Source organism: Neoarius graeffei, chromosome 24, assembly GCF_027579695.1.
Source record: "Neoarius graeffei isolate fNeoGra1 chromosome 24, fNeoGra1.pri, whole genome shotgun sequence".
Lineage (NCBI taxonomy): Eukaryota > Metazoa > Chordata > Actinopteri > Siluriformes > Ariidae > Neoarius > Neoarius graeffei.
This window is the reverse complement of record NC_083592.1, coordinates 53437669-53459200: the sequence shown is the minus strand read 5'-3', so window position 1 is coordinate 53459200 and position 21532 is coordinate 53437669. Positions and strand designations below refer to the sequence as shown.

Below are 21532 nucleotides of genomic sequence, written 5' to 3'. Positions count from 1 at the left end.
TTCAAAACGATTTTTTTTTTTTTCACTGACAACCAAAAAAAATTAACCGGTTAACGTTGATTCGGTCAACCACCGGTCAAACGGTCATCGGTTAACATCCCTAGTCAGGGGTGCACATACTTTTGGAAAAACAACATTTGAAAGCTGGGTGAACTGTAACAGTGTGAATAATAATGAGGATTAGTGTGTGTTTTGAGGAGGTGAGCAAAAAAACTTCTTTTTATAAACCTCCAATCTCTAACACTCACGAGTTGGTCATGGAGCTTCCTGGAAGGTGGAACGAGCTGCTGGTTTTCCCCTTGGAGATGCTCATATCAGGAACAGTGAAGTGTGGAAGGGAAGAGAACATGGAGGGGAAGTAGCCCAAATCCCTGCTCCCTGGACTGGCACTCTGCATCCTGTCTGTCTGTAAACAACAAATCAATAAATAAACAAATGATGAATCATAGAACCGGACAATATATTATATCGATATTGAGATGATACAATAGATCTGTCTACAATACATACTGCAGGTATCATCACATCTACAGATGGATGAGTATCGGTCTTTAATAATTAAATAATTAAAAATGAAATATTAACGACGTATTAAATATTTAGATGGCATTTCATGATGCTCATTTAAACAATTTACTAAAAGGTGCAATAGCAAATTTTTTTTTATTTGTACAAGTGCTGAAAATAAGAACCTTTTTGTAGCTACTGCCTCGTAGAGGCGGAGCCATTGTGTCATTGTGTTGTAAGGACGCAAGAATGAGTGTAAGAACAGCGCACTGGGCACGTGCACAAGTTTTACAAATCACCAGAACGGCAAAATAATTCTCGCGTTATCAAAAGGTACACAAGAACGAGCGGCAAAGCCACGATGTCATCGTGTTGTAAGAATGAGTATAACAATCGCGAAACTTCGTAACCAATCAGCACTTATCCTGATCAACTTCGACTTCTTGATAAACTTCGGAACTAGTCAGAACCAGAAACTAAATAAGAGAAACTTCGTAGTATCGGAAGATAACCGGCAGATTAAAAGGTAAACGAAATTCACCTCGTGGTTCGCCAAGGCTACCGATTCGATATTAAGTAAGTGGTGTTTATTTTAAGAGAATTTACCTTTTGATTGTCACAGCTTTTGTTTGGTCCTTCTGAAAGGTTTAAGGATTTTTTTAAAGGTCCCATGGCATGAAATTTTCACTTTCTGAGGTTTTTTAACGTTAAAATGAGTTCCTCTGACCTTCTTAAGTCACCCCAGTGGCTAGAAATTTCATAATGCGTAAACCAAACTATGCCCAACATTTGAGAATGGCGCGTCAAAACGGCGCGTTGATAAACTCTTCCCTTTACTACGTCAGCAAGGGAGATGATCCCCACACCCGCCCCCTCTGGATTCCCACCCACTGTATGGATTGCCCGCTCAGCTCAAAAGTTGCCACCAAACATGGAAATTGCGCTGTACATGGATGTGACAACACAGAAAGGAGTCGGTTTTTACTGCCGACGGGAGAGCCCCTGAAGACGCAGTGGCTTAATTTTATTTACTCCAATAATACGCCGTCGAGTCTACCTAAGACGGTGTATGTTTGTCGGAAGCATTTTCCTGATGAATGTTTCCACAACTTGGGACAGTACAGGGCAGGTTTTGCACATCAACTGTCACTGAAGCCTGGGTCCGTACCAAGCATCCCTGCCGCATCAGCAACAAACACCGAACAAGTAAGTGTATAACTGGTCGTTTTGCCGTGTTTTAAAATCGGTGCCACATTAGCCTTGCAATGGCTACATTAGCTGTGCAGCTAACCGCTTCCTGCAGTTAGCCAGGTACTCTGCGCTACAAAACCAAAAAGCATGCAGCATGCTCTGTTAAACTGAGTTTAGTCTGGAAATTGACTAACTTATGAGCTTATGTTTTGCCGTGTTTTAAAATCGGTGCCACGTTAGCCTTGCAATGGCTACATTAGCTGTGCAACTAACCGCTTCCTGCAGTTAGCCAGGTACTCTGCGCTACAAAACCAAAAAGCATGCAGCATGCTCTGTTATAATAGCCAATCAAAACAGTTTTTACAAAAACACCCACATTCTTTTTTTTAAGTCACTCGTTCATTTTATTTGTTTGTTCAGTAAAAACTCAAACATTTGTTGAATTTATTTTATTTCCTCGCGTCGCACCTTAATGACGTCAGCGCGCGGTATTTTTCCCTTCGCGGTTTGTTCCTCCTCTCTCGCCATAGTAAGACACCCACATCCGCTTGTTCTGACCCACTGGAGGTAGCGTCACAGTGCTGTTAGCCAATCAGAGGTAACACGTTTACATGTCATGAATATTAATGATAAGACCTGCCCCCACCCTCTACCCTTCCCCGCCTCCTGCTTCTCATTAGCAAAACGACGCACTGGGAAAAGCGCTGAAATGGGGCTTTCTCCCAGGAGGCTATATCTACGTGCCGAGGGTTCATTTCGAGAAAGGCTGCGGATATAACATTCGGAAACCTCCACGAACCCGTTTAAAGCATCAACAAACCACCATGCCATGGGACCTTTAAGCTTTTTGGCAGATATTTACGCCAAGAACTCCAGCCATTCAACAAAAACTTGAGAAGACAGCAAAGACAACATTGGAATCTTTTGAGTGAGCCGCTCGGTTTGCAATTACAAAAGGCCTGCGTGGGAAGAAATCAGCATCTTTGTGAAAACTAAGAGTAAAGGTTAAAAGTATAATTGGTCAAACTTCTGCTATTCGCTTTAATTTTTTTATTTTATTTTAGAGTCTTTACACTACATTTGTGAAAAAAAAATTTGCTCATTAGTACTAAATAATGCTTCTAAGACAATTCATGAACAAGTGCTTTCTTACTATTTTGAAAATAGATAAAGATCACAGCACTGTATTTTGAACAAAACACAGTAAACAAAATTGGGAACCAAAATCCTACAAGCCCTGATGCTTGCAAGAGATGAGGTGAGTAAAACAGATAACACAGATATTGCTTATAAAAAAAAAAATAATAATAATAATAATAATAATAATAATAATCAGAAAATTTTATTGATAAGCAGGAGCCACATGTTCCCATAGGGGTCATTCCGTGCCAACTCACCTAAATTTCAGGAACTCCCCCACATCACCGTCTCAGATTTTACTCAAAAAATTCTCTAATCAAGAATCATATGTTTGTACCACACATGCAAAATATTAGCCCCCAATTATGTTGTAGTTTTGGAACTACAGGCCTTTGAAATATTGATGCCAAAACACCACATGTCGAAATTGGCTCTTTCCCCAACTTCAGAGACCCATAACTTTTTATTGCAGCTATCTAGAAAAGTTGTGTGTGCAGATTCTTACTGAATGATACCCACTCTTTTCAAATCTGTTGCCAGAAAGCCTCTGAAGGACATACTTTTTGCATAATAGGAAGCCAAAAATGGCATTTTGGCCAAAATCGCTTAAAATTCATTAAAACTCTAAGGGGCCTAGTAGAAATATGAAACTAGTTAGATTTTTTTCCTCATTACATAGTAATTGTAGGGTTGTTATCTGTTCACAGAAACATATTTTGCGATGAAAATTATATTCCTGAATTTTTAAAATTTTTTTTAACATCTTACGTCCTTTCCGAGGGGGCTAAAATAGGGCATTTTTGCCATCTTATTTGGTCATGTGGCTAGGGGTTTAGGATCTTCTAATTTTTTGTGAAGATGCTCTCATATAAGATGTAACTACTCCCTGATTTTTTTTAACAAACGCCCCTTGCTTCATATTTTAATAATTTGGTTTGTACATGGACAGTTTCATCATTTTTCACTTTTTTCCACATTCAGAACTCTGTAACTCTAAATTGGAAAATTCCTACTAGCAGCTATTTCAGATTTACATACACTGACACACAAATTTTCATATTTTAGTAGTAGTATGCCCAAGAAATTCATATTTTTCTTTCTATTGGGACCTAAAAACAGCTATTTGGCCAAAAATGACAAATGTTGACTTGATATTTTTCAAGTTCTGGAGGGAATGGGCTATTTTCCTCATAAATTAAAGATGTGGTGACTTTTTCTATCCATATATATATATATATATATTAGCAATGATATCCTTAGCCCAATTGCACCCACTCAGCTGGAGATGAGAAGGGTTTCTTCTGATGTGGTACCATCATCGGTAGTGGACATAGGACCTGAAACCACACCAGTTTTACAGTCCCAGTTACAGGCCCCAAGCCAAATGTCCCAATCTGCACCAAATATGTACCAGCCGGGCAAATATATTGCCTGTGTTTATGACAGAAAATGGTACATTGGAAATATTGTCACCAGAAATGAAGAAGAAAATGATGTGTATGTCAATTTCATGAGACAAGGACGAGGCAACACATTCTCATGGCCACCACAAAGCAGGAAAGATGAATGTTGGGTGCCTTTGCTTCATGTCCTTTGTGTGGTAGAGGCCCCAAACATAAAAAGTGGGGGATGCCAATACCAACTAACAGAGGATGACTTCAAACTTGTGAAAGACTTAAGTTTTAACTTATGTACTACTAGATGACAGTTTATGAGTGTCTTAGCACATCACATGAAACTGTACTGCCTGTGAATGAATTACCCATTATCACGGATGCCCATATTTGACTTTAAATTATGTACAAATCTTGTGATGTTTTTCAACATCATGATCATGGATCATTGAATGTGTTAATATGTAAATAAAACCTCATTGCTAAATGTTTTGTGCTTACACAACCTTGAAGTATATTAAAAATACTACTCCAGAATTTTGTTGTTATTTTTCTATATTTTCCAAGGATATTCAACAAAAATTGCAATTATACCTAAAATTTTCTAATTGCAAAAAATACTATACAATACAGTAAAAGTTGTTCAGGAAATGTGTATGCCTAGATTAGGTTCTTATAAGCCTTAATTTGTGTGCAAAACACCCCTTCATTATTCCCTTGTTTATTAAAAGCTGCCCAGCGTTTTTGTCATTTTTGGCCAAATAGCTGTTTTTAGGTCCCAATAGAAAGAAAAATATGAATTTCTTGGGCATACTACTACTAAAATATGAAAATTTGTGTGTCAGTGTATGTAAATCTGAAATAGCTGCTAGTAGGAATTTTCCAATTTAGAGTTACAGAGTTCTGAATGTGGAAAAAAGTGAAAAATGATGAAACTGTCCATGTACAAAACAAATTATTAAAATATGAAGCAAGGGGCGTTTGTTAAAAAAAAATCAGGGAGTAGTTACATCTTATATGAGAGCATCTTCACAAAAAATTAGAAGATCCTAAACCCCTAGCCACATGACCAAATAAGATGGCAAAAATGCCCTATTTTAGCCCCCTCGGAAAGGACGTAAGATGTTAATTTTTTTTTTTAATTCAGGAATTGAAATTTCATGGCAAAATATGTTTCTGTGAACAGATAACAACCCTACAATTACTATGTAGTGAGGAAAAAAATCTAACTAGCTTCATATTTCTACTATGCCCCCTAGAGTTTTAATGAATTTTAAGTGATTTTGGCCAAAACGTCATTTTTGGCTTCCCATTATGCAAAACGTATGTCCTTCAGAGGCTTTGTGGCAACAGATTTGAAAAGAGTGGGTATCATTCAGTAAGAATCTGCAAACACAACTGTCTAGATAGCTGCAATAAAAAGTTATGGGTCTCTGAAGTTGGGGAAAGAGCCATTTCGTCATGTGGTATTTTGACATCAAAATTTCAAAGGCCTGTAGTTCCAAAACTACAATGAATTGGGAGCTAATATTTTGCATGTGTGGTACAAACATATGATTCTTGATTATAGAATTTTTTGAGCAAAATCTGAGATGGTGATGTGGGGACCCTTAGGTGAGTTGGCACGGAATGACCCATAGGGTACCCATTTTGTGTATTTGGATTAGCCTCCCATCAATCATTTTATAGCCACACCCCCGAACACCCTTTCACGTCCTGCTCACAAATTATTTCGAGAAGTTGTCACGTGTTAATACAGCTGTAACTCCGATTTCGAGCGGCGCTATGTCCGAGCGTGCCTTAAAGTGATTTCATGACAGTTTTTGGTCGTTCGAACACCGCTTGAAAGACTAAGTTTTGGGGGTGGAGCTTTGTGCACTTGGGTGGAAACGGGGGCGGGGTCAATGAATAAATACAACTACTACTAACAATTCAAATCTTGTTCGATTCCATATGTTTAACAATAACAGACTTTCTTACCAAATACACCTTTTCATAAAATATCATGCTGTCATTGAAATAAATTAAATAGAAATATTTTCAAGCTACATTTCATTACTTGTGGGCGGCACAGTGGTTAGCGCTGTCGCCTCACAGCAAGAAGGTCCGGGTTCGAGTCCCGTGGCCGGCGAGGGCCTTTCTGTGCGGAGTTTGCATGTTCTCCCCGTGTCCGCGTGGGTTTCCTCCGGGTGCTCCGGTTTCCCCCACAGTCCAAAGACATGCAGGTTAGGTTAACTGGTGACTCTAAATTGACCGTAGGTGTGAATGTGAATGGTTGTGTGTCTATGTGTCAGCCCTGTGATGACCTGGCGACTTGTGCAGGGTGTACCCCGCCTTTCGCCCGTAGTCAGCTGGGATAGGCTCCAGCTTGCCTGCGACCCTGTAGAACAGGATAAAGCGGCTAGAGATAATGAGATGAGAATGAATAACGTGACTTGGAATCAATTGATTTGATGCAGCTAATAACATCATTTAAAAAAAATCAGTTTCTAACTACATTTTTTTTTTTTTACCAAACCGATATTATATCGTGTATCTTTAGGTACCGTGATATGATATTTTTGTCATATCGCCCTGCACAGTGCTGTGAGAAAGATAAACAAAGAGCAAAAACATCCATCAGTTATTGTAAAACGTAGATTATTGCAGCTATTTTAGCTCATATATCACTAAAACATTATAATTTCTTTTTTTAGCTGCATAAATGTGTCTAACTTCATCTATTTAAACAAGCTGAATAACACTATATTATTGCTGCTGCATCGTTCTGCAGTACAACTCCCCTTAACGCACCCAATCCCAAATACCTACACGTCCCCTACTATACCTTCCTACCTAGGGAGCGAAGCACTTTCTATTCCCGACCTGTCTAGTGCACTACAATTTACAAAACGCCGCCATTTTGGACACACCCCCTACTAGCTAGATTAAACTATTTGGGGCCGAACGCAAGCTGCAAAGTTATGCATCTTTTCGACGGCCAACAAATACTTATAATACCACATACAACTGTTGTGTTTAAGTCGCTACTTCGAACAGTAAACACTTACCTTAAGTTAGCGAGCAGAAATTACGGGGGGAAAAACGTACAAATCATGGAGAAACGAAGCTCAAGCTAGCAACTTCGCTACCACTGACAAAACACATACGCGAAATCGCGCGAGAACTGGAAACCACGCGATAAGAGTCTGGAAATTGTGCGGCTGATGGGATTTGTAGTCCATTAGGTGACGTTTATAATCCACTTCCGGATATAATCGAAAATAAGGGGAAAACCTCATTCAAAACACAGAAGGATGAGGTGTTTAAATATTGTTATTATTGGGAGTATTTTTTAGCCGTAAATTTCGTTATTTAGTTTATTTTTAAAGTATTTTAAGGACGGGACTGTGTAAAATTGACTGTAGTCCGTTCGATGACGTTGGTAATCCACTTCCGGGTTAATTGACTTTTTTTTATTTTTTGTGAATCTGAGAGAAGGTGGGAGGGCTGCAGGGAAAGTGGTGTCTGAGCAGCCCTTTCCTATCCGGCTCACTGACTGCAATCACATCAAACTGACAAAAACCAGCATGGGGAGAAGAGAAACCCAATAACATGAATTCACAGTTACTGTTCTTTGAAATCAGTTCATCTTGACCTTCATTCTGATGTTTAGGCCATGATTAAACCATGAAGACACCAATGTAAAAATGTTTTAGGGCATTTAGACAGCTTGAGAATGAAAGTTGAGTGAGGCTTTGGGTCCGAGCCCATCCATCATCTCCAGCTGCTTATCCTGTTCTACAGGGTCGCAGGCAAGCTGGAGCCTATCCCAGCTGACTACGGGCGAAAGGCGGGGTACACCCTGGACAAGTCGCCAGGTCATCACAGGGCTGACACATAGACACAGACAACCATTCACACTCACATTCACACCTACGCTCAATTTAGAGTCACCAGTTAACCTAACCTGCATGTCTTTGGACTGTGGGGGAAACCGGAGCACCCGGAGGAAACCCACGCGGACACCATGCAAACTCCGCACAGAAAGGCCCTCGCCGGCTGCTGGGCTCGAACCCAGAACTTTCTTGCTGTGAGGCGACAGCGCTAACCACTACACCACCATGCCGCCCTGGGTCTGAGCCCCTCATATCTTAAAGTGCATATCACGGGTAAATTCAGGAGCAAGATCAATGTAATTCTCCTATTTTAGATTAAACTTTGGTCAGATATCTGTAACATTCTGCATTCTCTGCAATTTTTTTATCTTGCGCAATACCAGAAAAAAATCAGTCAAAATCAAGCCATTTGAGGTGAATTGGTCCGCCTCTGAAAAAACTTGGCATTTGGATTTCCTGGCACACCTTGATTTTCGTGACGTCGCGTGCGGGACGCCTCCCTCTGAATCCTACGTCAGCGCTGGTTTGTTTATGAGAAAACGACCTGGTGGTTTTCTGCAAATTTCTTCAACGTTATCGCGTAATTATTAAAATGGTTAACAGATGTATCGTAGGAGGGTGTAGCAACACCAATCTTGATGGGATTAGTACTCATCATTTTCCAAAAGACCGGACAATGAGAGAGAAATGGGAGCGCTTGGTCTACACAGGCTGTGCACTGAAACCGTGCAAAGCTCGTGAAGCCTGCTGGCGCTTCTGCAGGTGACGTCACGAATCTGGCCCCAGACTCCCTTGGGATTTTTCCAGACGTGTTTTTTTTTTTTTCTGCTGTAGACAGATGGCCTTGTGCAAAATTACCCTTCTGGATGAGTGTGTAAAGGGACATACTTTCATATTAAAAAAACACTAAATTGGTCCAGGATATGCACTTTAAAATCCTAGAAATACCCCTGCGCAGCCATGGCCTGAAGGTTAGAGAAGCATCCTTGGGTCTAAAGAGTTGCTGGTTTGATGTAAGGGGAGTTGAGTGAATGAACAGTATTTTCTCCTCCCTCTGTATCATGGCTGAAGTGCCCTGAAGCAAGACACCTGACCCATAACTCCTCCTCGGGTGTTGTAGCATGGTTGCCCACTGAGAGAATTTTACAGAGGAGAATTTTCGCTGTGCTTACATGTGACAAATAAAGGCTTCTAAAGGCTTTACTGTAGGACGGGTCAGGTGCCATGGTGATTGGAATGTTTTAACCTTCAACAGTGGAACACAGAATGTCAGAATTTTAAAACATCACAGACTGGGAACATGTATAAAAAGGGTAACACTGGCAATCACTCAACACAAACCGTCCACGCAAACACCGCGTCTGACCAGCACCAGTTCACATCCAGCGAATGACTTGTACTACAGAGATTATTTCACACGTAACGTCAAATACTTCACATTTCACATCATCTTCTTCAGAGAATGGTAAGTTTTATCCACATTCCCTTCTGTGTTAATGATCTGAATATGACTATGTTGATCCACAAGTTTGATTGTCAGGATTGATCTTATGGAACCACTCGTATTTTTTGTACATTTACATTATGCCATTTTCCCTTATCCAGAGAAACATATTTATCTCATGAATACAACAGAGCGGTTAAGGGTCTTGCTCAAGGCCCCAGTCCTGGCAGCTTGGCGTTTAAACTCATGCCCTTCCAATCAGTTGTGTGACATCTTAACCACCGAGTTATTTTATAGTTTAAGTGCTAAAGCCAGTGGGTACAGGAAACAAAACTAGCAGACCTTGACTTTGCTGACAACATCGCTGCGCTGGCTGACTGTATACGAGACCTCCAACCCCTAGTGAACGACATAGGCTCATCTGCAAGCAGCATTGGACTCAGCATCAGTGCCAAAAAGACAAAGAACATGCTGGTAGGGACACACCCTCCACCAACAAGTGTGATCATTGACCAGAACGAAGTGGAAGTGGTGGAGAACTTTACCTACCTAGGGAGCGCCATCAACAACAGAGGAGACATGGATAAAGAACTGGACTGCAGAATAGGAAAGGCCTCAGCTGCTTTCAACCAGCTTGGCAAGATCTGGGCTAGTAAGAAACTTTCCCTCAAGACAAAGCTGCGGTTTTACAACAGCAATGTTCTCTCCACTCTCTTGTATGGTTGTGAAACCTGGCACATGAAAATAAGTCAAGAAAAGAGACTGGATGGCTTTGATAGTAAATGTATGCAGAAGATCCTGGGCATCAGATGGGATGATTTCATTACCAACAGGGAGATAAGAGCCAGAACCAACCAGCAACAAGTGTCTGCAACAATATGTAAACAGCGTCTGAGCTGGCTAGGCCATGCTACAAGGCTCATGCCAGACAGACTGGCAAACCAAGTCCTGCAGTAGAACCCACAGGGGAAGATACACAGAGGTTGCCCTAGGATGAACTACAGACAGACGATTGAGAGGGACCTCCAAGCAGTCAACATGAGTTGGAAGGATGTAAGGAGGATGGCTGCTGACCGAGCCTGCTGGGCCAACCTAACTGCCTCATGTGTCGGACAACACGGGAGCCCCCAAGTCTAAGTAAGTAAGTAAAGCCTTGGACACAATTATTTAAACACGGAAGCATTAGTTACGGTACAATCAGTAATATATCCCAACCTGTTTATTCAGAGAAATGTAATTATTTCATCAGTAGGTCTCAGGATGTACATGTTCATTTCTTTTTCTTGCTGAAATAATTTGTTTCTCTAAAACCCAGCTCTGTTTCTTTCTTCAGTTCCAGCCTCAGGCAAATATCTACCCCTCGTCCTACCCCGTCCTCCTACCACCAACCCTTCGTGATGGAGGTACAATGCAACTCCTGGATCCCATATGCCCAGGTATAACATTGTTTCTACTCCATTCAAAGGGTTATGAATCATTTGGTTGTGTGATATAAACACATCTTTATTTCTGCAGTGATTAATACTGAAGACTATAATGGAAAATGTTGTCTTTTGCATTTTTTCCATGTTTATTCCTGAACAGTATTTTTGGTTTTTACCATATATCATACCATGACTCTCCTGCTGTTCATCAGCAGTATCCAGTGACCACACCTGCTGGATAGCTGGCTTGACCTGATGGTGGCTAAGTGTACGGTGAGGACCTTTTAACGGCTTCTTTTTTTCCCATATTTTTTGCACGGAGGCAGAACAGTGGTGTAGTGGGTAGCATTGCTGCCTCACGGCTCCTTGGTTCGATCCTGAGCTTGGGTTACTGTCCGTGTGAAGTTTCACATGTTCTCCCAGAGTCCATGGGCTGTCTCTGGGTTCTCACTTTTCTCCATATTAAAATGACATTTTGTCTCCTTCTTGCCCTGCATTTTGTTCAGATGAATATATGATGCCTCTAATCACGTCACCACCTGCGACGGAGCCTGAGCTTCAACCGGCAGTGACAGTGGGTGACATTACGGAGGCAGAGGAGCCCGAGCCGTACTCGCCCCAGACTACAGCTCTCTCCTGTGCTGATGTTACGGACCCAGAGGGCACAAAGAAGAAGGAGAAGGATGAACAGACTGAGGAGGGTGAAGAACAGAAAGAGAAGGTTCAGGAGATAAAGGAACAAAAGTTCGAGAGGCACCACAGCAAGCACACCAAGGTACAGCAGTAAAGTCATCTAAGCTTCAATTTATGTTCATGCTTTTAGACCAAGTCTTGCACAGCTGTGTTATGCTGTCTCATATTTTCAGCTTTTTGATTGGCTGCGAGTGTAATGCTCATTCTTTGCTTTCTGTGTCTCCTCGCTGTCCCCTACAGGTGATGGAGAACGGCCGCTCGAGAGGCTTTGGCGATGTGACCTATTCGTCGACCTCAGAACCTTTCACGGCCCTGACAGAAACAGACAGCAAAATGGTGGGCAGGAAGCCAATGTCTGTCACTCTGTCCAAGAGCAGGGAGGAACAGAAGCCACACCTCACTCGACCAGAACAGAGGAGCCGCCCTACCAAGCCTTGGTAGAGTCAGCCGAAGTGCACATGGAGGGTCCTGGTCTTCCCTCGGTCACACCAAACCACCATATGAAAACAAGTCAATAAACCATTTTAAAATGCTACACAAATGTCTGGATCTTTATCTTGAATTGGGTCATGGTGAAGCAGGAAAAAATAGAGAATTTAGGGCCACATGGCCCTAAATTCATTAATTGTTCTATTTAAAAATTAATCAATTAATCAATTAATCAATTAATTAATTAATTAATTAATTAATTAATTGGAAGTCTGTGATTCAAGTTCAGTAGCTTTTGGTCCACTAAACAAAAATAATTGATTGTCAGAGAAAATTCTTTTTATGACCTACACTTGAAAAATCTGAAAGTCTACCTTTAATTAACAATATTTATTGCAATATTCAGATATCAGTTACATATGTAATTGTAACGATTATATAAATTCATTAAATTTAATTTTACTGATAATTCAATGTAAGTACAGAACTGATTTGAAATGTAAATACAATAAATAATCATTACAATTTCACCAATCAGTTATTTTTGTTATCCAATACCTTTCAATTAACTTTCTTGATCATTCCTAACATTACCCGCCTTTTCCCCACGATTGAAAACGATAGAACAATTATGTTTCAAGAAATTTATTTCAGAATGTGGCATAAACAGCAGGTGTCATACTCCCAACTCATAAAACCCCTCAAACATTAAAAAAAAAAAATAATAATAATAATAAATCCAATATTGTACATCCCTCATAAACATCAGGTTGGCCTGCCTCACAAAGGCACATGGGTAAATATTAACACTGTGCGTACGTCAAGATCAAATCACACAGGAGCTTTCCTCGGCCCCAAGGGAAGAACAACAAGAATGGTTAACTTCAGTGGAAGTCAAAAACTTAATCAGTATCGGCCATGAAAGAAACCAATTAGTCGATCTCTAATAAAAACAGCAAATAGAATCAACAACACAAATAAACTTACCAGTAATTACAACTATAAAATAATACTGGTGGTAAGTGAACCAGCCACACCACTCAGCCCAGAAAATAATTTCTTACACTTGCACTTTTCCAGTAACAGTGACCTATGAACAAGAACAGTGGGCTCTCCTTAGTGCTGCAGTCTTCAAGCTTTGGGCCTTTCTTACTGGAGCATTTTAGCCTTCAAGCTTTGGGCCTTTCTTACTGGAGCATTTTAGCCTTCAAGCTTTGGGCCTTTCTTACTGGAGCATTTTAGCCTTCAAGCTTTGGGCATTTCTTACTGGTGCATTTTAGCCTTCAAGCTTTGGGCATTTCTTACTGGTGCATTTTAGCCTTCAAGCTTTGGGCCTTTCTTACTGAAGCATTTTAGCCTTCAAGCTTTGGGCCTTTCTTACTGGTGCATTTTAGTCTTCAAGCTTTGGGCATTTCTTACTGAAGCATTTTAGTCTTCAAGCTTTGGGCATTTCTTACTGGTGCATTTTAGCCTTCAAGCTTTGGGCCTTTCTTACTGAAGCATTTTAGCCTTCAAGCTTTGGGCCTTTCTTACTGGTGCATTTTAGCCTTCAAGCTTTGGGCCTTTCTTACTGAAGCATTTTAGCCTTCAAGCTTTGGGCCTTTCTTACTGGTGCATTTTAGTCTTCAAGCTTTGGGCATTTCTTACTGGTGCATTTTAGTCTTCAAGCTTTGGGCCTTTCTTACTGGAGCATTTTAGCCTTCAAGCTTTGGGCCTTTCTTACTGGTGCATTTTAGTCTTCAAGCTTTGGGCCTTTCTTACTGGAGCATTTTAGTCTTCAAGCTTTGGGCATTTCTTACTGGAGCATTTTAGCCTTCAAGCTTTGGGCCTTTCTTACTGGTGCATTTTAGTCTTCAAGCTTTGGGCCTTTCTTACTGGAGCATTTTAGTCTTCAAGCTTTGGGCCTTTCTTACTGGAGCATTTTAGCCTTCAAGCTTTGGGCCTTTCTTACTGGAGCATTTTAGTCTTCAAGCTTTGGGCCTTTCTTACTGGAGCATTTTAGTCTTCAAGCTTTGGGCCTTTCTTACTGGTGCATTTTAGTCTTCAAGCTTTGGGCCTTTCTTACTGGTGCATTTTAGCCTTCAAGCTTTGGGCCTTTCTTACTGGTGCATTTTAGTCTTCAAGCTTTGGGCCTTTCTTACTGGTGCATTTTAGCCTTCAAGCTTTGGGCCTTTCTTACTGGTGCATTTTAGTCTTCAAGCTTTGGGCATTTCTTACTGGAGCATTTTAGTCTTCAAGCTTTGGGCATTTCTTACTGGAGCATTTTAGTCTTCAAGCTTTGGGCATTTCTTACTGGAGCATTTTAGTCTTCAAGCTTTGGGCTTTTCTTACTGGTGCATTTTAGTCTTCAAGCTTTGGGCCTTTCTTACTGGAGTATTTTAGTCTTCAAGCTTTGGGCCTTTCTTACTGGAGCGTTTTAGCCTTCAAGCTTTGGGCATTTCTTACTGGAGCGTTTTAGCCTTCAAGCTTTGGGCATTTCTTACTGGTGCGTTTTAGCCTTCAAGCTTTGGGCATTTCTTACTGGATCGTTTTAGCCTTCAAGCTTTGGGCATTTCTTACTGGATCGTTTTAGCCTTCAAGCTTTGGGCATTTCTTACTGGAGCGTTTTAGCCTTCAAGCTTTGGGCATTTCTTACTGGAGCGTTTTAGCCTTCAAGCTTTGGGCATTTCTTACTGGAGCGTTTTAGCCTTCAAGCTTTGGGCATTTCTTACTGGAGCGTTTTAGCCTTCAAGCTTTGGGCATTTCTTACTGGAGCGTTTTAGCCTTCAAGCTTTGGGCATTTCTTACTGGAGCGTTTTAGCCTTCAAGCTTTGGGCATTTCTTACTGGAGAGTTTTAGCCTTCAAGCTTTGGGCATTTCTTACTGGAGCGTTTTAGCCTTCAAGCTTTGGGCATTTCTTACTGGAGCGTTTTAGCCTTCAAGCTTTGGGCCTTTCTTACTGGTGCGTTTTAGCCTTCAAGCTTTGGGCATTTCTTACTGGATCGTTTTAGCCTTCAAGCTTTGGGCATTTCTTACTGGATCGTTTTAGCCTTCAAGCTTTGGGCATTTCTTACTGGAGCGTTTTAGCCTTCAAGCTTTGGGCATTTCTTACTGGAGCGTTTTAGCCTTCAAGCTTTGGGCATTTCTTACTGGAGCGTTTTAGCCTTCAAGCTTTGGGCATTTCTTACTGGAGCGTTTTAGCCTTCAAGCTTTGGGCATTTCTTACTGGAGAGTTTTAGCCTTCAAGCTTTGGGCATTTCTTACTGGAGCGTTTTAGCCTTCAAGCTTTGGGCATTTCTTACTGGAGCGTTTTAGCCTTCAAGCTTTGGGCCTTTCTTACTGGTGCGTTTTAGCCTTCAAGCTTTGGGCATTTCTTACTGGATCGTTTTAGCCTTCAAGCTTTGGGCATTTCTTACTGGAGCGTTTTAGCCTTCAAGCTTTGGGCATTTCTTACTGGAGCGTTTTAGCCTTCAAGCTTTGGGCATTTCTTACTGGAGCGTTTTAGCCTTCAAGCTTTGGGCATTTCTTACTGGAGCGTTTTAGCCTTCAAGCTTTGGGCATTTCTTACTGGAGCGTTTTAGCCTTCAAGCTTTGGGCATTTCTTACTGGAGCGTTTTAGCCTTCAAGCTTTGGGCATTTCTTACTGGAGAGTTTTAGCCTTCAAGCTTTGGGCATTTCTTACTGGAGCGTTTTAGCCTTCAAGCTTTGGGCATTTCTTACTGGAGCATTTTAGCCTTCAAGCTTTGGGCCTTTCTTACTGGTGCATTTTAGCCTTCAAGCTTTCTTACTGGTGCATTTTAGTCTTCAAGCTTTGGGCATTTCTTGATAGTTTAGCTAACTCTCACTCCATAATTACCTTTTGAATGACAAAGTGTCACGGAGCTTGGGACTACTGCTCTTTAACGGGTGCTAAAATACACGAAAAGTCACACTAACCCTCAAACAACTAACCCCAAAGCACAGACAAACACCAGTTTTGATAACTTCGGCATATAAGGTAAGCTTTTCTTTATTCATTATTCATAATACGGGGGCTGCCGCCCCTGAACCCCCACTTAAATTTGCTGAAATGCCGCTAGGCTCTGTAGGTGCAGTTGGTTTTAAGTGATCAATCTCATTAAATCAGTCTCATTGATGATCTCATTAAATCGGTCTCATTAATTAATACCATTAATTTTGGTGCTTAATAATAAGTTACCAAACAGCTAAATTATGGTATATTCCAAATTATTATCACTTACCGTATTACATAACTCATATGCACCTTGGAATTCTTTTGAGATTGGGCAACTTCAAAAATATCGGGACAACAAATGAACACAGTTTCAATAATAATTGAATTTATTATAGCAAAGATAAAAATGAATAATGGCAGTTGAAATATATACAAATATGATATACTTGAGTGTGTGTTAAAAACAAATTAAACATTAAACGTGTGTGTGTGTGAAGGAGGGTGACCACGTATTTCTAAGTAAACAAGGGAGTTAGCTTTGGTTGCTAAGACAAAGGAATGCTAGTTAGGTGTGTGTGTGGGGGGGAGTTGACCACGTGTTTCTAAGTAAACAAGGGAGTTAGCTTTGGTTGCTAAGACAAAGGAATGCTAGCTAGGTGTGTGTGGGGAAGTTGACCACTTGTTTCTAAGTAAAACAAAGAATTAGCACGTATTGCTAATTGACCACAAGCGGGAAACACAACAGCCTCGGTCGGCATGACAACAGTAGTAGTAGCGAGCAGCGTCCATCTTCTCTCTCTTGATGTTGCTGTCCTCGTCGTCGTTCTTCTTGTGAACACGGAACTGATAACTTTGTTTATACTCTTGAATAGCTCTTCTTCATGACGGCAACCGGAAGTGTACCAACATGATGGAGCGTGTAGCGCCACCTGTGGCTCGGGTGCACAATGTACCTCACACAATAGCTCGATTTCCTTGTGTGCATGTAGGATTGGATTTCTCTGGCACCCCTGCTGGGACCCTTAGCTCGATTACCGACAGTAGCTTGATTTGGACATGCATGTAAACGCACTGAATGACTCCCCCCCCACATCAGAATACTCACTGCTGACATACATTCCCACTGTTGCTTTCTCTATGGCACTCAGTATGTTGGCCTCAGTCATTTCCTGGTAAAAGATGAATTATTTTACGGCTTTTTAAAAAAACTCAAACAGCATTTTTTTTTAAATTTCAATCATTACCTCAGGGCTGTAAAATTTAAACAAATTAAGCTCTTATAACTTGGGCTATTTTTCTAAACATGTTTTAACAAACTTTATTTTTTTAAATATGGTAACGGGCCCACCTACTTTTGCGCACACACACACACACACACACACCTCATACTCCTGCACCGGATCATCAGGATCCTCACTGAGGTAGATGCAGAATCCTTTTATGATGCACTCCCTGCCAGAATCATCAAGGTCATCCTCAAGATTGAGAACAAAGAACATCACTACATTATAACTCAAATCGTTAGTAGCATGGATGGAAGTGTGCAAAGACAAACATTCTGAAACTCTCCTGAGACTGGCATCTGCATCAACAATCTGAAAACCAAATGAACTGCATGTTGCACATCTTTATGCTTGAAAATTGGTCACCATGGACTTCAGTTGTTTGGGATGAAGCTGTGAAAATCCAGCACTGTTTTCCATTCCATTCCAGGCATTTAGTAGACGCCCTTATCCAGAGTGACGTACAACGTACCCGGAGCGGTTGGGGGTTAGGTGACTTGCTTAAGGCCACTTCAGCCATTCCTGTTGGTCCAGGAAATTGAACCAGCAACCTTTCGGTTCCAAAGCTGCTTCTCTAACTATTAGGCCAAGGTCAAGTCAAGTTTATTTGTACAGCACTTTTAACAGTAAACATTGTCGCAAAGCAGCTTTACAGAATTTGACCGACTTAAAACATGAGCTAATTTTATCCCTAATCTATCCCCAATGAGCAAGCCTGTGGCGACAGTGGCAAGGAAAAACTCCCTTAGACGACATGAGGAAGAAACCTCGAGAGGAGCCAGACTCAAAAGGGAACCCTTCCTCATTTGGGCAACAACAGACAACATGACTATAAGGGACATTCCACCGAATGGGTGCCATTTGCTTGTTGTACCACTCCCAAATTAAACTTAATTTGTTATATCTTTTCAACACTGATTATAATAACGCACACATTTAACTATTCAAAATGTGTATTGGTCAACCTCAGGCTACATTACAAGGTTTGGAAGTCAAAGATGGCTGCATTTTTTTTCAGTCCTGTTACCAAAACTCTGAAAGTAACAGGACTGATTTTTTAGCCTAGGATTAGCTAATACATGGAATTAAGCCACATGGCGTCATCGCTAATAGCATGACCACACTTAGCACATTCTAGTGATTTACCAAAAATCTGTATTTTTAAAATAAACAAATCTAAGAAATAATTTAAGTAACAGGACAGTATGTTGACATTGACCTTATCAGTCAAAGTTAAAAAAAATCATCAAATATACAGGAAAGTAAATGAGAGAACTAACTTTTGGTCTTCCCATGGCCTTCAGAAGACACAACTGATGTAACTTCCTGTTGAACATGTTAATGTTCAATTCCTAATTCCTAATGATTCGATGATATTATGGAATGTTCCAAATTTGTCAGATTGGGTAATATGTTTGGGTAACAGGACTGAGTGAAAACCCAGGGACACGACTAAAATGTGTATTTTAACTAAGATATTGTGGATTTCTTATGAAAAAAATATATTTAAACCATGGATAGGATATGGAGTCACACAACATTGCAAAAGAAATACTGTTTCTGAAGGATTTTAATCATAATATTTCATAGTTATGTATAAAGTTAGAGTGCAGGCACAGGTAACACATGCTATTTTTCAGTGTTTTAAGTAGTTTTTATTAATCCTTACAATTCTATATCTTAAGTTTGAAATCAGATCAATGTGCAGGACATTCTGTGTAATAAGGAAATGTATTTTAAAGTACATTTTTATGTGCATTTATACATATAATTTTCTAGGGACGTAAATGGCACCGATTCGGTGGAATGGCTCATCACATTAACAGTTTTAACATGAAGTCAGCTTCGTTGATGCTATAAACCCCCACCGACGGAAGCCCCAAAGTCAGCAAGTCAACTGCAGTCCCCAGCCACAAAAGCACCACTGTAAGAGTCCAGAGCGACCCCCAACTGTCCTCATGGGGCCATCCTCCACAGGAGCGATGCGATGAGACTCCAACCAGACACAGGGCACCAGGATGGATCAGGCAGGTCCGAGGAGCAGAAGAGGTCAGCATCTCGATCCCAGGACCGACATGTACAGTGGTGCTTGAAAGTTTGTGAACCCTTTAGAATTTTCTATATTTCTGCATAAATATGACCTAAAACATCATCAGATCTTCACACAAGTCCAAAAAGTAGATAAAGAGAACCCAGTTAAACAAATGAGACAAACATATTATACTTGGTCATTTATTTATTGAGGAAAATGATCCAATATTACATATCTGTGAGTAGCAAAAGTATGTGAACCTTTGCTTTCAGTATCTGGTGTGACCCCCTTGTGCAGCAATAACTGCAACTAAACGTTTGCGGTAACTGTTGATCAGTCCTGCACACCGGCTTGAAGGAATTTTAGCCCGTTCCTCCATACAGAACAGCTTCAACTCTGGGATGTTGGTGGGTTTCCTCACATGAACTGCTCGCTTCAGGTCCTTCCACAACATTTTAATTGGATTAAGGTCAGGACTTTGACTTGGCCATTCCAAAACATTAACTTTATTCTTCTTTAACCATTCTTTGGTAGAACGACTTGTGTGCTTAGGGTCGTTGTCTTGCTGCATGACCCACCTTCTCTTGAGATTCAGTTCATGGGCAGATGTCCTGACATTTTCCTTTAGAATTTGTTGGTATAATTCAGAATTCATTGCTCCATCAATGGTGGCCAGCTGTCCAAGCCCAGATGCAGCAAAACAGGCCCAAACCATGATACTACCACCACCATATTTCACAGATGGGATAAGGTTCTTATGCTGATATGCAGTGTTTTCCTTTCTCCGAACATAACACTTCTCATTTAAAACAAAAAGTTCTATTTTGGGCTCAGACGTCCATAAAAACATTTTTCCAATAGCCTTCTGGCTTGCCCACGTGATCTTTAGTAAACTGCAGACGAGCACCAATGTTCTTTTTGGAGAGCAGTGGCTTTCTCCTTGCAACCCTGCCATGCACACCATTGTTGTTCAGTGTTCTCCTGATGGTGGACTCATGAACATTAACATTAGCCAATGTGAGAGAGGCCTTCAGTTGCTTAGAAGTTACCCTGGGGTCCTTTGTGACCTCACCAACTATTACACGCTTTGCTCTTGGAGTGTTCTTTGTTGTTCGACCACTCCTGGGGAGGGTAACGATGGTCTTAAATTTCCTCCATTTGTACACAATCTGTCTGACTGTGGATTGGTGGAGTCCAAACTCTTTTTAGAGATGGTTTTGTAACCTTTTCCAATCTGATGAGCATCAACAACGCTTTTTCCGAGGTCCTCAAAAATTTCCTTTGTTCGTGCCATAATACACTTCCACAAACGTGTTGTGAAGATCAGACTTCGATAGATCCCTGTTCTTTAAATAAAACAGGGTGCCCACTCACACCTGATTGTCAGCCCATTGATTGAAAACATCTGACTCTAATTTCACCTTCAAATTAACTGCTAATCCTAGAGGTTCACATACTTTTGCCACTCACAGATATGTAATATTGGATCATTTTCCTCAATAAATAAATGACCAAGTATTATATTTTTGTCTCATTTGTTTAACTGGGTTCTCTTTATCTACTTTTAGGACTTGTGTGAAAATCTGATGTTTTGGGTCATATTTATGCAGAAATGTAGAAAATTCTAAAGGGTTCACAAACTTTCAAGCACCACTGTAGCTCAGAGGGACAGATTTGGGGGGAGGAAACACAGGTTGTTTAGGTATTTTTTTTGTGGTGGAGGGACGGGGTCGGATGCAGTTGCCAAGGCTTCCCCAAATTTCAGTCTTGGGTGAACTGTTCCTTTAAGGTGCATGATGCTTGGATTGCGGTCTATTTATTAAATATTATGAAGTAAAATTTGTTCCTTTTTGAGAAAAATATCGTATTGAAGTTTAATATCAACAAGTGAATCTGAACAAAAAATACTGAAGCGACTTGGAGGCCATTAGATGACGTTTGTAGTCCACTTCCGGGTAAAAATCGTTTACAAATCCAAGACTGACTGACGTTTGTTTGTTTGTTTGTTTATGACGTGGAATCGTATTGATATTTAATAAAAAGTTTTTTTTATTAAACATGAATACGATTCCGCATCATTCATTCATAAATAAATAATAAAAAAATAGACAAATAGTTATTAAAATTAAACCGCATACGACCCCGCCCCTCCACCAAAAAAGAGCTCATTTGCATGTCCGCTA

The 21532-nt window shown here is 40.6% G+C and overlaps 1 protein-coding gene across 1 annotated transcript in view; it reads right to left on the bottom strand.

Moving 5' to 3' along the window:
• ccdc117 (coiled-coil domain containing 117) overlaps positions 1 to 7372 on the bottom strand; it is a 33870-nt gene extending 26498 nt beyond the window's left edge. Inside the window, exons 1-2 of the mRNA XM_060907467.1 lie at positions 7283 to 7372; positions 249 to 406 (exon numbers count right to left, since the gene is read on the bottom strand). Coding sequence (XP_060763450.1) covers positions 249 to 397 — 149 coding nt within the window. The 5' untranslated portion in view covers positions 398 to 406; positions 7283 to 7372. The remainder of the gene's footprint in view (positions 1 to 248; positions 407 to 7282) is intronic.
• Positions 7373 to 21532: the final 14160 nt, after the last annotated feature.